At 36.2% G+C, this 16,765-nt stretch overlaps 1 protein-coding gene and 1 pseudogene across 1 annotated transcript; one reads left to right on the top strand and one right to left on the bottom strand.

Moving 5' to 3' along the window:
* Window positions 1-600: 600 nt before the first annotated feature.
* LOC120196509 lies at window positions 601-1,978 on the bottom strand. The gene is made up of 4 exons (XM_039198310.1): window positions 1,932-1,978; window positions 1,665-1,841; window positions 1,084-1,332; window positions 601-952 (listed from the first exon to the last, which is right to left on the bottom strand). Exons 1-4 carry the CDS (start codon window positions 1,976-1,978, stop codon window positions 601-603), a joined length of 825 nt encoding a protein of 274 aa, XP_039054241.1.
* Window positions 1,979-8,996: 7,018 nt separating this feature from the next.
* Window positions 8,997-12,581, top strand: LOC120196425 (annotated as a pseudogene).
* The last annotated feature ends 4,184 nt before the right edge of the window (window positions 12,582-16,765 follow it).

Raw genomic sequence — 16,765 nt, 5'->3', positions numbered from 1 at the left:
CTTTTGGTATGTGATGAAGTTCCACTAGGTTCTGAGATAATTGGTGTGCTAGTAAGTTGCTTGTCAATCGATTGGATCCATTCTGAGATTAATGGTCATAATGGTGGATGTGAAACAATAACTTTCTTCATCTTCATTCCTTTCCGCATCACGCTCAGCCCGACTTTTATATTACCACCAGTTTTCCTGTTTCCATGTAGAGAGATTTCTTGTGATTTATCTATTCCATCTTACACGATAGTCACTGCCGAATGGTGACCTTTTCCAGCTATGCCTGCATTGGTTGTAATGAGTGAAACTTTTGTATTGTTCGGTAATAACACCTCTGGATGAACTGTAGTATTTTTTCCTGATTGTTATTTTTTGTTTGACTTGTCTTAGAGATTCCATGAGATCTTTCCGCATTCGGTAGTTAGTATTTTGTTTGTTGGTTGTTGCTTGAATTATTCCTTGTACTTTTGTATTGTCGTTGGTCTTTTGGCTTGTTGTTGGTATAGTTTCCTCTTTCTCTATTACCTCAATATTTTCTAGTGTTTGGAATCGAGATCACGAATGGGTGCCATCTGTTTGTTTGCCATTTCGTTGAGTGTCGGTGACTTTTCATGGTTGTCTCTTCCTACTAGCTGTGATCATCCAAGGGTCGTATATTGACCCTATTTCATTATCTTTATTAAGGTTATTATGTACCTCCTTATTGTTTTTATCCTCTGTTATGCTTGTGTTAGATGAAGCACCACACGTCTCAAAAGAATGCCCATATGTTCCACAGGTACAACATATTTGATGGAGCCACTCATACTCAAGCTGTCTAACAATGCCATCAATACGAATGCTCGGGATCAACAGTTTATTAAGGTTAACCATTACGGCTAATCTTGCAAACTTTCCTCGATCTCCTACAAGTGTATTGTAGTCGATCTTGATCACCTTACCAATTATCTCAGCTATGTACCTGAAAAGTGCTTTCAAATAGTATTGATAGGTAGTTTAGGCATTCTCACCTAAACAATTACATGTGAATGAAACTTCTCTACTTTAGTAAAAGTCCTACTCCATGGTTGTATTGTGAGGTAACGACCATACACCGTCCATGGTCCATCTGACAAGACGTGGTTATAATCTTCTTCTATTTCAAACATGACGATATAATAGTCACTGTCCAAATCCACGACTTGGAATCTACCTTTAGGTTTCCACAACAGTTGTATTCTGTTAAGAAGCGTTTTGTATCCAATTTTACGTCCGAGTAGTCTCACGATAATAGATCTTCGCATGCTATGGTCGATTCTCTCATGAACCTTTTTAGAGAATTCAACAGATGGAATCTGTCCACTGTTGAAAGAGCAGTATGCTCTAGTAATTGAAGAAACAGATTGAGAAGGGATAATACTTTCTTGATTCATTCATCAATCTTTACACGCCTTATATAGCAACAAGACTACATGACCCTTAACTAGAATACAAGAACTCAACTTGACTGTAACTGTTTAAACAGAAACCAAAACCACCTAACAACATTAACTGATGTATCTTTAGGAGATGTAACTGATTACATTTGGAGTACAAACTACCATGCATGTTAGCCATCAGCGTGTACCACCAACATACTTCAACATTCTCCCTGTTTTCTCTCCTCTCCTGTTCCTTAGCACAATTTTACACACAACTTAGCACGAAATTCTTCAAAGGCATTTCGAGCCAAGGGCTTGGTTAATCCATCAGCAATCTGGTGAGTAGCAGGAACGTAATTGACTCTCATTAGCTTGGCTACAACCTTCTCTCGCACAAAATGTATGTCAAGGTCGACATGCTTGGTGTGGGCATGATAGACAGGATTTGTGCTAAGGGAAACAACACTGGTATTATCACACCATATGACTGGCTCCTCTTTTTGGCAGACACCAAGTTTGCTTAACAAAGCACCAACTCACACCACATTTGCAGCTCTGTCAACAACGCTCTTGTACTCGGCCTCCATGGTGGAGCGTGACACGGACTTCTACTTCTTCGAGCTCCAGGCAACCAAGTTATTGCCAATAAACATGCTATGTCCAGAGATTGACCTCCTGTCATCGAGACTGCCACCCCAATCAGCATCAGTAAAGGCAGCCACCTTCACATCATTTCCATCAGTAGTGAATACCATGCCAAAATTCATCGAGCCAACCAAATATCGCAGGATTCGTTTGACTATAGCCATATGCGACTGCCGTGGAGCATGCATGAACTGAGCGACCTTGTTCACGCAGAAAGCAATGTCAGGCCTTGTGTGACATACATATAGGAATCCTCCAACAATGCTACAATAGAAGTGAGCATTGGTGATAAGTTCTCCATCATCACAACGTAGCTTGGTAGCAGCTACCATGTGAGTTGGTGTTGCAGTGGATTCCAACATATTAGCCTTCTCAAGAAGTTCCATAATAAACTTCTTCTATGACAATGCTAGGTGATCGTTGGTTCGTTTAACCTCAATCCCTAGAAAGTACGAGAGCTACCCCAAGTCCTTTAGAGAAAACTTATCACTCAGCAACCAAACCACTTCATCAATTCTAGCACTAGAGTGACCTGTGATGATGATATCATCAACATAAACCAATAAGTACACATATTGCAGACCCTCATTCTTAATGAATAAAGAGACATTCACTTTTGATTCTTTGAACCCAATGCTCAGCAAGCTATCTCGTAGCTTGGTGTGCCAACTTCTCGGTGCTTGCCTCAAGCCATACAGAGCCTTTTTCAGACAGCACACCAGCTTACTTCCATCAGGCGAAGTTTGTTCAAAGCCCGGTGGTTGCTGCATGAAGACCACCTCCTGAAGGTCACCATTTAAGAAGGCATTGTTCACGTCGACTAGCCTTAAGGACCAATTGTTTGTCAAAGCTAGTGATAGGATGACATTTAGTGTATTGAACCTGACAACGGGGCTAAATGTATCCCTAAAGTCATAGCATAAGGTTTAAGAAAAACCTTTAACCACCAAGCGGGCCTTGTAACGGTGAATGGTGCCATCAGGGTTCATTTTTATCTTGAATAGCCAATTACAGCCTATAACCTTCCTTCCTTCGGGTAGCTTGGTTAATTCCCAAGTACCATTACGCTGTAGGGTATTATACTCTTCAAGCACAGCTGCCTTCCAATTTGGTGACTTGAGTGCTTCAAGCACACTCCATGGAACATCATCATCAGTAGTTCCTAGATATATCTTGGGTTTAAACACTCCATGTTTGCTGCGGGTCATCATCGGATTAGTATTGACCCTTATGGCCTCAATTTCTGTATCATCATTTATGGTTGACTCACGCACGTGTTGTTCTTCAATTCATGCACCATCATTTATGGTCGATTCATGCACGTGTTGTTCTTCAATTCCTGCACCATCATTTATGGCCGATCTATGCACATTTGTTTCTTCAATTTCAGTGCCAACGTTTATGGCCAGGCTATGTTGCCTTTGTTCTGAGTTAACCCGATGCAAACCAACTTCATGAGTAGTAGGAGCCTCTAGAGAAGCCTCAGTTCCTAGCATATCATGACTGGCAGTTGTAGTACGTGGACTGCTCATCGAATTGCTACTACTAGAACCTGAAGGTAACCTGTTATTTCCACGTTGTGAAGATTTTAAACTCGTAACACCAGTGACCAACTTAAGTGGCTGGGATATCTTCTCAGTCGAGGTTGCAACAGGATTTTTGTTAGAATTTCCTACAAAAGGAAATATATTTTCATTAAATATCACATGTCTGGAAATAAAAACACGTCCATTGCTTGCTAAGCACTGAAATCCTTTGTATTGCGAGTTGTATCCTAAGAACGTACACAGCTGGGATCTAAACTCGAGCTTGTGTTACAGGAATGGTCTTAGATGCGGTAAACACCTGCATCCAAACACTCGTAGACTGTTGTAGTCTAGTGTTTTCCCATGTAACATCTCAAATGGTGATTTGTCTAGGAGCACCTTTGAAGGTAATCTATTAACAAGATGCACTGTAGTTTGAATGGCATATGACCAAAACTTGATTGGCATGGATGCTTGTGCAAGTAGCACTAAAGCCATCTCGACTAGGTGTCTATGCTTGTATTCCACCACTCATTTATGCTCGGACGTGTGAGGACAGGTGAGACGGTGAATAACTCCTGCTTTGCTTAATTCAACAGTCAGGGGTCGAAATTCTCCTCCCCAATCAGTCTGGAGGGCTTTAATTGTTCCCCTAAATTATATAGCAACTAGCTTTTGAAACAAGTGAAATGCAGTTAAAGCTTTAGCCTTTGATCTCAGTAGGTACAACCAAGTGAATCGTGTGGCAGCGTCAACAAACGAGACATAAAACCTAAAGCCATTAGATGATACATGTGGAGGTCCCCAGAGATCAGAATACACAAGCTCGGATGGTTTATTATATACACTATCCGAGTGAGAAAACGGCAACTTGTGGCTTTTACCAAGATAACATGCAATGCAATTTTTATTAACATCTTCAATTGTTTTTACATTGATTTGTTTACAGATTTTAGCAAGTGTATCATAAGCTGGATGACCCAATCTTCTATGCCAGACTTCTGAGGTTGTGGAGGAAGCTATGGTAGTTTGTGCTTCAACCATATTATCTTTGCATCGAATTCCACTTGTTGTGAAGGTATATAGGCCATTGCATTCTTCTCATTGCAGCAAGATTGTCTTAGAGGCTTCATCACGAACATAACAAGTTTTGGCATAAAATTCTAGGAACACACTGTTATCCCTAGCAAGCTTTGACACAGAAAGCAAGTTTTTAGTTATGGAATGAACATGCATGATATTACTTAAGGCCAAGGATCTAGATGAAGCATGCAGTTCAGCCTTACCAACCAAATGAACTGGTAGAAAGTCACCACTTCCTACCATCAACTTACCAGGGTTGTTAAGGTTTGAGTGAGGGGTTAATCACCCACTTGTCTTGACCAGCAGACACATCATGAGCTTGGCCTTTCACATCACTCCTGTTATCATCTCGATGTATGCTGCTATGATTACAGTAGGCACATGCAGTTTCATTATTACTATTAGCAACATAGTATGCTTTTGAGGATTCAAGGCCACCAGTATGATCATCAATCGATATGCCAGAAAAATCCTCATCAAATATGTACCAGCATTGACTTACAAGGTGACCAATCTTGCCACATAGTTGGCATTGAACCCTGGGTCGAGTTCTACCTCTGCCACGGGATCTTCCACGCGTGTAGGACGAGTGATTAGATTGAGGCTGTTGTTTTTCCTGGTTCTTATAAGAGCCACACTCACCTTTTCCTTGTACAAGATTGGCACTGACAGGCAGGGAATCTGGTTGGTAATCGAACCCTTCAAGCTGAGTTTCAGCATCAACAAGCATTGTGCAGATGATGTCAAGAGACAGGTTGTCACGCATGGCGGACATAACAGTAATAAAGTATTGATATTCCCTCGATAGGCCTCTAAGAATATTTGCCATATGTTCAGATGTTGACACTGGACTTCCACATGAATCTAAGGCATCAATAACCTCTTTCACTCTTATGAGGTAAGTCCTCATACTGTCACCTCTTTTCTTGAGGGATTGAATCTTGTAGTGTAAGCTCATGACGACAGTGGCAGAGCGATTGGCAAAGAACTACAAAACCTTATTCCATACCTGAGCAGAAGTCTCTGCACCAATGAATTGTGGAAGTAAATGGGGGCTAACCGTTGAGAGAAACCAGGAAGCCAATGTACTGTCTTGGGCCAAGAACTCTTCATGTTCTTCATTGACAGTTGCAATTCCATCTTCACCAACCACTATTTCTGGAGGTGGGAGCATTGTACCATGAAGCATTCTTTCAAGACGATGGCTCCTTACTATGAGAAGTACTTGTTGCTTCCAAAGTAGAAAATTAGTTTCGTCAAGGACGACATTCACCCTCTTGTTGGTGAACACTTCAGTGTTTCTTGATGAAAACTCCATCGACGTGGCTGTAGACGATATGCTTTGATCCATCGCAGTATGAGCAACGAAAGTACACCCAAGGATGAGGTAGCGAATGATACCATGTTGAAAGAGCAGTATGCTCTCGTAATTGCAGAAATAGATTGAGAATGGATAATATTTTCTTGATTCATTCATCAATCTTTACACGCTTTATATAGCAACAAGACTACATGACCCTTAACTTGAATACAATAACTCAACTGACTGTAACTGTTTAAACAGAAACCAAAACCACCTAACAGCATTAACTGTTGTATATTTAGGACTGCAACTTATTACATTTGGAGTTCAAACTACCATGCGCGTTAGCCATCAGCGTGTACCACCAGCATACTTCAACATCCACTAGTATCTATTATAACATCTCCTTCTTCCACAATAACATCGTCCATACATGGAACTTTTTCCATTATTCTATGTTGTTGAAAACTTCCAACGACCACACCAACGTACGACATACCTCTTGGGTTCTCTCTGCCTCCATTCTCAATTTTATTGGAGTTATTTTCGATTAATATATCGTTACCTTCAGCGAAGTCATGTTCGTCTTGCATCGTCTCCCTTTCGTTTCTTTCTTTTTTCAAAGCCTGGTTATTCTCAATCGATGATCCTGGTCTCTCTAAGATTGTTGGGGTAACCAGAGATATCCCTTTCATCATTGGAATATTATGGTTGATATCAGGGGTATATCCAGTGGCAATCGAGGTGGGTCTGTTGGTGGGACGTGGTTTTGCATGAGGTTATCATTAGGGTTTCACATAAACCTCTCGCTAGGGTTGCCTTTTTTCACCATGCTCGTGTAATGTAATGATATTTGTTCTAAGCAAAGCTCACTTTTCATTAAAAGTGATAGGTGATTAATTTAGTTAATATTTTGCTTTTAAAATACTCATTAATAATTGGTTTTTGTGATTTATTTGTTCGTTTTGATTCATTTTTTGTGCAGAACGTTAGATTCTGGAAATTACACTAAAAGGAAAGAATTCTGCAGTTTTTTTATTTTCGAAATCAAAGTTGGACTAGTGGGAATGAATTCAGGCATGAAACATCAGACGAGACGATGACATCAGCACTTTCTAGAAGATCTAGTCAACGTTTCTAGTAGCACGAATGGATTGGCCGCAAGTTTCTACAATTCAGATTTGGATTAAACTCAAGTTTTAGGATAATATTTCAAACATTATATTTTATAATAGTTTTAGGTATTTTAGTTTAAATAGATGTTAGTATTTTAATTAGGATTTAGGATATTATTTGAAATAGTATTTTATTTTATCTTTGTTTTATGTATTTTAGTTTAAATAGTTTTAAGTGTTTTAATTATGATTTATTTCCTTATTTTAGGAATTATCTTTAGCTTATTTTAGGAATTTGAAGGCTATAAATACCCTCTCAAAATAAACATAAAAACATATATCTCTTAGCTGAGAATTAAATATTCTTTTTCTCTCTAACTTTCTCTCTATTTTTCGCATACTTTCTTTATTTTCTTTTAAAATTTTGTTTTCAAATATGGTAAGTATGACTTTGGTCATGCTTAGCTAATTTTCTTTTAAGTCGAAGGTTAAAGCGAAGGTTCAATTCCAAGCGTGATAATTGTAAGGTACTTAAATCGCTTCAGATTTTTCTCTATGTTTTATGGGCTTATTTTTCAAATCAAAACGATTTTCAAAACCAAAAGTCAATGTTGGTATGGATATTGTTATGGTTAACGTTGGAAGAATGATTGGCTTATTGAAGCACATTCAACTTTTCAAGAACACACTTAGCAAAATTGTTTGCTAAGAGGAAGCTGAGATCGGAATCAATTATTATTGAAACAACATAATCCGAGTCAGCCGCGAGGAGTTTTCCTTGTAGTAGCCGACGAGAATCTTAAAGTAAAGATTTGTTTCAATGATCCGAGGAATTTGAGACAAATCTAAAATTTTAGGCTGCTTTTATTATAAGTTTTCTTTATTTTTATTTCTTTTATTTATTTTTAATCTTTATCTTTTTATCTCTTTAAAAAATATTAAAAAAACCCCTTTTATCTTTATTACTATTATTATTTATTATTATTTTATTTTTCTTTTTTAAATTATAATTATTTATTTTATTTTGTTATATCTTTTCAATTTTATCTGGAATTCTATATTCTTCTAAATCAAGAAAGAGTTTTACTAAATCAGAAACACCACAGTCTTTGTGGATTGACCCTGCTTCTCTATACTACTTTTCTTTTCTATTTTTTAAGAAGCCGAAATTATTTTGATAACAAAACGACGGTTATCAAAAAGAAATAAATTATAAGAGGGACTAAATCTGCAAAAAGTACATAATTTAAGGACATTCTATAGAACTTGATCATAGTAAGTTTGTAAGCAGCCATGAAGCTTCCATTGCCGCGTAAAAATATGTATGGAAACTATCATTTTGTATTAACCCATATAATCTACTGTTACGACAACCTTGAAAATGACTAAAACAGGTGATGATAATGGGGAAAAAAGGATTGAAATTTGAAACCCCATCATGTAATTTGTTTAATAAATCATTTCATTAACTTTCTCTGAAAATCAAGACATGCATGTAAAATTCTGATGCTGTTCTTTTCTCTGAAAATCTAGTTTTAACATGGTTGTGTTCTGTCTTGTAAGGGAATCAACAAGTAACTAACTCCAGGTTCAAAGTTGGAAACTTCTAAGGTGAAATGGTTAAAAAAAAATCTTTACAATCTCAGTGAGTGGTACAGATTCCAGAAGGGCACAATCAGTTGATTCTAAAACACATAAGTTTTATTGTATGAAAATAAATTAATTATTTTTAATTTTTATTCCCTGTTCTTTTTAGGGGAAAAAAAGAACTGTCATTGGACCACGCGGTCGAGCGTACAATAAAGGGATTTATAAATGTTAACACCATAGGAGGGAACTCACTATTTCTTCATATTTTCTCTATATTTAAATGCAACTGAATTGATAGCAGAGAGTAAATAAGAAGAGAATTGATTAAAGTTGAAGCCTTGAAAAGTTTTTCTTTTGGTTTGCTGATCCATTGAATCTCTCTCCCTCTTTGCTAACAATTCAGGGTATAAGCCAAAAATGGCTCGAATTCAGGCGAACCGGAGAGGCTTGGCAGTCATAGCTTGGATAGCCTTTCTGGTTCTTGTTATCAGCGATGTGGGAATTGCAGAGAGGTTGTTGAAACACAAAAGGCACCAAGAGAAGTTCAAAGAAAACGAGACTACTCAGGGACTTCTAGTTAGAGTTGGCAACTTCCTCTGGCAAGATGGGAAGTCTTCCTATGAACCTATCTGGCCGGTGAGTTTGCCGGTTTAACTTTTCGAAACTTCTTGCAATAAATGCATTGTTTTGCGCCAGCTGATGATTGTTTCAACATTTTAGCAATCTGTTTCATGTCATTGTTTACTTTTGAGCAGGAGATGAAGTTTGGTTGGAAAAGTGTTTTAGGAACAATTGTTGGATTCCTAGGTGCAGCATTGGGTAGCTTCGGAGGTGGTGGGATTTTTGTTCCAATGCTCAGTCTCATAATAGGTTTTGACCCCAAGTCTTCTACTACCATTTCCATGTGTGAGTTTCAACTCAAATTATAATCCTTTTATATTACAATAATATAAACATAATTAACATTGGTAAGCTGGATGTTTTTAGGCTAATCCAACTCTGATCGCCTGAATAGTATAATCTGTAGTCAGCAGTAATCATATGTACAGATAACAACAATTTTTTTCCGGCTGCAGGTATGATCATGGGTGTAGCTGGATCAACTGTATATTATAACCTGAGACTTAGGCACCCAACACTTGAAACGCCTCTCATAGACTATGACTTGGCATTGCTATTTCAGCCCATGCAGGCGGACCCAGGAGCCTTCTTCAGGGGTGGTACTTTTGAGGGTTGGCACTTGGATTAGGGGTGGCACTTGTGGAGGGGTGGCTTGGGATACCCCGGGCACCATGGAGGTCCACCCCTGGATGAGGGGTTGCCCGGGATACCCCGGGCTGCATGGAGGTCCGCCCCTTTATGCTTATGCTTGGAATCAGCATTGGAGTTGTCCTAAATGCATGTTTTCTGACTGGATGGTCACAGTTCTGCTTATCATTCTCTTCATTGGTAATAAGAATCACATCATTTTGGGAATTCTTAACTCAATTTTGATACTTGTATTTTTTGTCCTACGAATTCAAATCTCAATAATGACAGTCCAATGATATTGCACGAACACGGTTTTTGAACAAAATGAAATCATAACGAGTTCGGTTATCCATCAGAGCTTTAACAATGTTAACAGTGTATGCAATAGTCCATCAAAACAAGGAACATGGCTATCCAGCTATGAAGACATTATCTCTTTTCTATTATGATGACAAGGTACACTTTCTCTGATGTAGATGCTTAAATTTATCTATGGCAGGTACATCAACGAAAGCCTTATTCAAAGGTATAGACACATGGAAGAAAGAGACAATGTTGAAAAAGGTAGAATTTTTCACTTTTTCTTAAGTTTTCCATGGAATTCTTCCCTTTGGTATAAGATTATTACTGGGGATTTTGATATTTCTATTTTCAGGAAGAAGAGGAGTCCAAACGCCAAAATAATTTCAAATGAGATATTCCCATTGAAGGGAAATGATTGCTCATGAAACAAACTTAAGATGCTATTAGAGAAGATAAAAGGAAAGGAAACTAGTTTGTAGTTCAACAATCCAAATAAGAAATAAAGTAGGATTTAAATGAGAATTGATAAGACAAATGATATGTTAATTGAAACATTCCAAATAGCTTGTCCTAAACTTGAGAATTTCAGATGGAGCTGCTCAAGATTATAAACCATTACCTAGTGGCCCAGGAAACTTGCAAGAAGATGAACTGAGTTGAAGAACATTTCGGTTTTCTCACAAAAATACTCTTCTTTTTAATTCATAAAGTTAGTCTTATCTTTGTTATAATTGGCTATTGTTGTGTCCTTGTGGATCATTCTATTCAGGTTCCCCTGCTGCAAAACATATACTGGAAAGAGTTATCACTGCTCGTGTATGTATGGATAGGTTTTCTTATTGTCCAGATTATCAAGGTATGATAGCATTGTTAATGATGTAAGATGAACAACTAAGTCTTTACCAGTTCTTTCCGAGGTTTCCAATGATCTTAATCATTTCATAATCCAATATCATCAATGAACTTTGCAAAATGAACAGTCTTTTACATTATTCATGTGTTTGCCCAATGTCATCCAAATGTTTTTGTTTTTGCAGGAGTATCTTTCAACTTGCTCAGTCATGTACTGGATTGTGACCTTCTTGCAGGTAGAAACTACAAGTTCTACATAGAATCTAGACAGATAGAACATAATGGATAGATAAAAATTGTTTTGTGTTCCTTTTCTCTATAGATACCGATTGCAGCCTCTGTGACACTATTTGAAGCCATATGCTTATGCAAAGGGACCAGAGTGATTGCATCCAAAGGAAAGGAAGTTACAAATTGGATGATATATCAGATTCTTCTTTACTGTTCTTGTGGTATAGTAGCTGGTATGGTTGGAGGCTTGCTAGGACTAGGAGGAGGCTTCATCTTGGGTCCTCTATTCCTCGAACTCGGGATTCCTCCTCAGGTATGCTTTAACTAAAATTATTTGATCTAAAGTCATACAAAATGTGGGGGGATGGATATACAACAAAACCAAAGAAGCAATGTCAGTCGACCATTATCTCAGTGACTGCAATCTTCTTCTTTCCGTGAGGATCCCATGCTAGCACAAATTACCGAGTTTGACAAAACTGATATGCTTGTGCAGGTAGCTAGTGCAACATCAACGTTTTCTATGGTGTTTTCATCCTCAATGTCAGTTGTACAATATTATATTCTCAATCGTTTCCCGGTCCCATATGGTACTAAGTTGCAATGACAGTAAACGTTTACGATTATAATAAATTTGTAGCCATAATAGAAACATCTAGACTTTGATCACTACCTCCATCAGCCTTATAGTTACATTGTTAATTACCATGCAGCCGCTTATTTTGTTCTAGTAGCGACAATTGCTGCCTTCGCTGGCCAGCATGTAGTCAGAAGGATAATTGCTGTCATCGGAAGAGCATCGATCATCATCTTCATACTAGCTTTGACGATCTTTGTCAGCGCAATCAGTTTAGGTATATGCTTTCGTACTTCCTATACATTATACATTCAGGTTAACTTGAGAAGCAAGTCACTTAAATTTGAACTTGTCAAAATGGTAAGAAGCCGACCGCGATTTCCTGAATGTTACAGGTGGAGTTGGAATCGCTAATATGGTCAAAAAGCTGGTGAACAAAGAATATATGGGATTCGAAAACCTTTGTAAGCTGTCTTGAGTGCTTTTCTGCGCCTATTACACAGGTCGAATTTCACAGCAGAGCCCCTCAAAAAAAAAAAAAAAAAAAAGGAATTTCACAGCAGAGATCAACTACATCCACAGTAAACTCTTTTGTCGAGTATTTTCACTTGAAAGATTTGGGTTTTCATATATGTTGCTGAACATTCATTTCTTGTCCATTGTTTGCAAGAACATATCCACCTCAGTTACTTTCTTTTAATTTTTTTCCCCCATTTTATTTGACAAATATGTAAGAATTAATAACCCTTTCGGCTGAATAACATAAGCTGTTAGGAATTTCAATCTTTTGAAAAGCTTAAGTTGTAATTTAATTTTCTTCTGGTTCCATGTTTGCGTTCAATCTTACATCGGAATGTTAATTGTAAACTTGAGCTGAAATTTTGTTTACAGTAAATGGAATTTCAGTCTTGTTTGCTTCACAGGTAACAAATATTGGAGCCAAAGCTTAGCAAGTAAAAAACAACTAGTATGTCTTTTGCTTGATTGTGTAATTTTCAGTTAACAAATTGATCCATGCTGTGATGGTCCCTAAAATGGCTCAAGGTGACGAACAAAAGTCAGAAGAAAAATTTAAGTGATGGTAATCGATGACGAGAAATGGAGATGATTGCTCTTAAGTAACGAGTATATGCCCCTCCAACACATACATTCTAAAGGAATGTTGGGGTTGGGGCTTCTTTCTTGTCTTCTAGTTGGCTAAGAACAATGCTTGTATTTAATTCTGTATGCAATCATGTGTTTATTTTATTCCTTTAAGAGGTGTTTAAGGCATTTGAGAGCAAGAAATTGTTGACTTAGTAGTTGATCATTATTTATATGCAAGTGTGTGCATCATCAAGCGTGAGTTTGAATTCACTAGCAATTTATGATGGTAATACTGGTGCATGCATTGCATTGGCGAAAGAGAAAGGAAGATGGTGGCCCTGCAGAGTGCAAAGCACCTTTACAAAAGCATGCTATTGGCATGACAGGATACAATGATGTATTTTTGCATATTTGTGAAAGAAATCTCAGGCATATACAAGTTTAATCAATAAAGAAAAAGGATACATCCATTTTTAAAGAGATCTTTCAGGAACTGAAACATAGCTTTTTACACATTCCATCTGCATGGAGATTAAAGATTCATGATGTTTAGATTTTGAAGCTACTTCTTAAACAATCTTTGGGTGTTCTTATTCTTGACAAACCAATCATTTGATGTTAATTTAGTTTAGCTCCCATTAGATTTTTAACGAGTTCAATGATATGATCCAGCAATATACTCCATGAAAAGGCATACATTTTTTAACTCAATTCAAAACTTTAATTATTATAGTCGTAAGCCTTGATTAAGCATAAAATTTGAGGACCATCAATTGAAGATCCAACGAAGCCGAAAGCAAAAAGCTAGATCCTGTGCCATTATCATCTGACATGAACACTTTTTTTTGAAGTGATTTTGTACTGAAGTTGTTTCTCAAAAATCGAGCTCAAAGGTCATCATAAAATGAAAATTCCATGGCCATCTTTCTTTGACTTGTTCATACATATTTATTATTGTAGGGCTGGTGAATATGATACTCGATGCTTCAGTTCCATACTTTTGATCCATCTTATGAATAATATTCCTCGTCTTTTTAACTTTCCATCCAAGTAGAGATGCACATAGCCGGATTTAAATTCGATCCGGATCGGATAAAAATCGATCCGGTTTTTTTACTAAGTCAAAAAATCGGTTTATAAAAAAACCGGTTCGGATCATAACCGGTTTGGAGGGGAGGATGATGTAACCGGTGTAACCGGTTTCGGTTTGAAAAAAATCAGTTTTTTTTAAAAATTGGTTTTTAATCTGGTAAAAAATCTGGTCATCCAATTTTTTAAACCTCAGACCGGATTTTTCCCCGGATAAAAAACCAGTTTTTTATCCGGTTTTTTTCAAACCGGTTTTTAATCCGGTAAAAAATCCGATCGTCCAATTTTTTCCCAAACCGGTTATACTATCCGGTTTTAAAATATCCGATCCGGTTTAAAAAACCGGTTTTTCCCAAATCCGGTTTCGGATATTTTTTGCGTAAAATCAGATATTCGGATTTTTTGTGCACCTCTACATCCAAGTGGTCAAAGCATTATCTAATACCAATATATATGGATGATATATTTACAAGTTGTAGGCTTCGTTTTGATCGAACTCGGGACCTCAAAGAAAAATAATACTCTCTTTAATTATTGAAGTCACTTAATAAATATATATAGTTTAGTTTACTATATTCTTTTATCAGTGTTTATCATTTTCTAATACAATATTTAAACAACTTAAATCTCTCTTCATTTAGAGGCATCGTTAGTCTCTGTCTCTTTCCTTCTTCATCTTTGTGATCGGTCGTAACCCCTATCTTGTTGTTGATTCCCGATCACTGATATTTATTGTTTTTCCTTTGTTTTGTTATAGCGTATCTTTATTTTTTTTCTTGTTTTTATTTTTAATAAAATTACCTTTATGGCACATCTTCTCCCGCCTTTATGGCATGCTTTAACAAACAAACGGTCATTTTACCATTGTTTTCGTTTATCATTTTTTTAGGGTTGGATTTTGATATCGTCACGACTGATCAACATGATACTTATTTGTTATCACGTCGTTCAATTCTGATTTGCGGTATATCGGTGGTATTTCAATAGCTTCATCCATTTTGTGGTTTATTTGTCGATGCGATCAGATCTGTTTGTATCTATCTTTTGTTTGAGTTTATTTGGTTATGTTTTTTAACATTTTTCTTGTATGGTCCTTGTGTGACCTTAAATGACTAATTTCTCGTATTTACGAAAATATATTTATTATGTGTTTAGTTTACTATTGTGGTCGTAAATATTTATTTTAATTTAGATATTTTTTATTTTTAATAAAATTAACGAATTTTATAAAAAAAATCTCTCTTCATTTATAAATCGAAATATAATGTGTTTAAACGCATTCAGACTCATATCTTTTTATATATTGTATAACATTTCAATACCCTTTTTAGAGGTTTTATACGTTAGTCCACATTGCGTCGGTTCAAAACTGACATTGTCCGTCACCTTCTTGTTGTTAAAAGAAGATGGCCTACACGAATATAATGTTTTGAATATATATTTTATTAAATTAAAATTGTGCCTAATTTTCTAAAAAGATTTCATAAAATTATAAAAAAATTATTTAAAAACATAAAATTATATAAATTCAGAAGAAGAAGAAATCTAAAAATGGAGTTTTTAGCAAAATGATTGTTTTTAATTTTTTAATTTAAAAATCTTAAAAAAAGAAAAAATTAACCAAAAATGTTTTTAAGATACGTGCGTTTTCATTAGTAAATAACCCCACAGCTTTATTATAATCACTGTTTGTAAAAATGTTTTCCTTTATCATGTCAAAGATGGCCCTTCACCAACACAACAAAAACATATTTTACCACCACTAACTTGTAAGCCAAGAGATGAAAAAAACAAAAACAAATTAAAACAGTCGGTTCAATTCCCCCCCCCCCCCCTATAATAGCAAAGCAAGGGCAACCCAGTGATGATTCGTTAAGCATGGTGATGAAGCCACGTTATTCGGTCCACCCATCCAGGGCGTGGGCAATGATTGGGGGTAGGAAACACAGACAGACATAGAATTTTATATTAGAGTCAAATTTTTAAAATTTTAAAATCCGATAAACTTATAAATTTTTAAAAGATGTAAATATATTTTTAATATAAAAATATAAAAAAAATTAAAATATATTATTATTTTAAATTTTTAGGATAAGATTGTCTTACCCGTCTGTACTATCTCACAATCATGCATTGCCAATTGCCATGGATTCAAGCATTCTTCTGCTCCTCACTCACTGCTTTAGCCTAAATGCATGCATGCGTGGACCCCAATTTCTTCTTTTTATCGTTTTTGTGTTAGTCCAAACACCTCTTCTCGATATTATCAAATATATTTATTATATAGGTATGGGAAAGATATTGAAAGTTTTTCTTCTTTCTTTCTAAAAATAAGAAAATTGTCGTTTTTTAGTATATCACATAAATTCAGTCAACAATTCAACATAAATGAAATCCATGGATTTTTGGCAGTACTTAAGGAATACATATATTTCAATTTTCTGACGTTTGAACATTCATACCATATTACATTAAAGAATTTATATACTACACAACAAAGGAAATGGTAATTCACTTCAGAATGTGGCACTGGTTGATCAATCATATTCGTTTCATCCAGTCAATGCACTTGACTATGAGAAAAGTAAGAGACATTCATTTTATCTTTAAGAAGAAGGTGTGATAAATGGTATTAGAACTATCTTTGATTGCTGGATTTTACGTTGAGCGTCCTACTAAATGGAGTAGACAAGGTAAACAACAATAACATTGACTCATAACTA

Source organism: Hibiscus syriacus, unplaced genomic scaffold (assembly GCF_006381635.1).
Source record: "Hibiscus syriacus cultivar Baekdansim isolate YM2019G1 unplaced genomic scaffold, ASM638163v2 tig00117034_pilon, whole genome shotgun sequence".
Lineage (NCBI taxonomy): Eukaryota > Viridiplantae > Streptophyta > Magnoliopsida > Malvales > Malvaceae > Hibiscus > Hibiscus syriacus.
Note: the sequence above shows the minus strand (reverse complement) of the source record. Positions and strands in the feature narration are given on the sequence as shown.

Bases quoted from the DNA above. Each gene is read 5' to 3' on its own strand.
- LOC120196509 (XM_039198310.1), bottom strand. From the start codon at position 1,978: ATGGAGGCCGAGTACAAGAGCGTTGTTGACAGAGCTGCAAATGTGGT. The intron at 1,842-1,931 runs GTGAGTTGGTGC...TGTTTCCCTTAG, and splicing joins GACAGAGCTGCAAATGTGGT to CACAAATCCTGTCTATCATG. The intron at 953-1,083 runs GTATGGTCGTTA...AGCACTTTTCAG, and splicing joins TCAGATGGACCATGGACGGT to GTACATAGCTGAGATAATTG.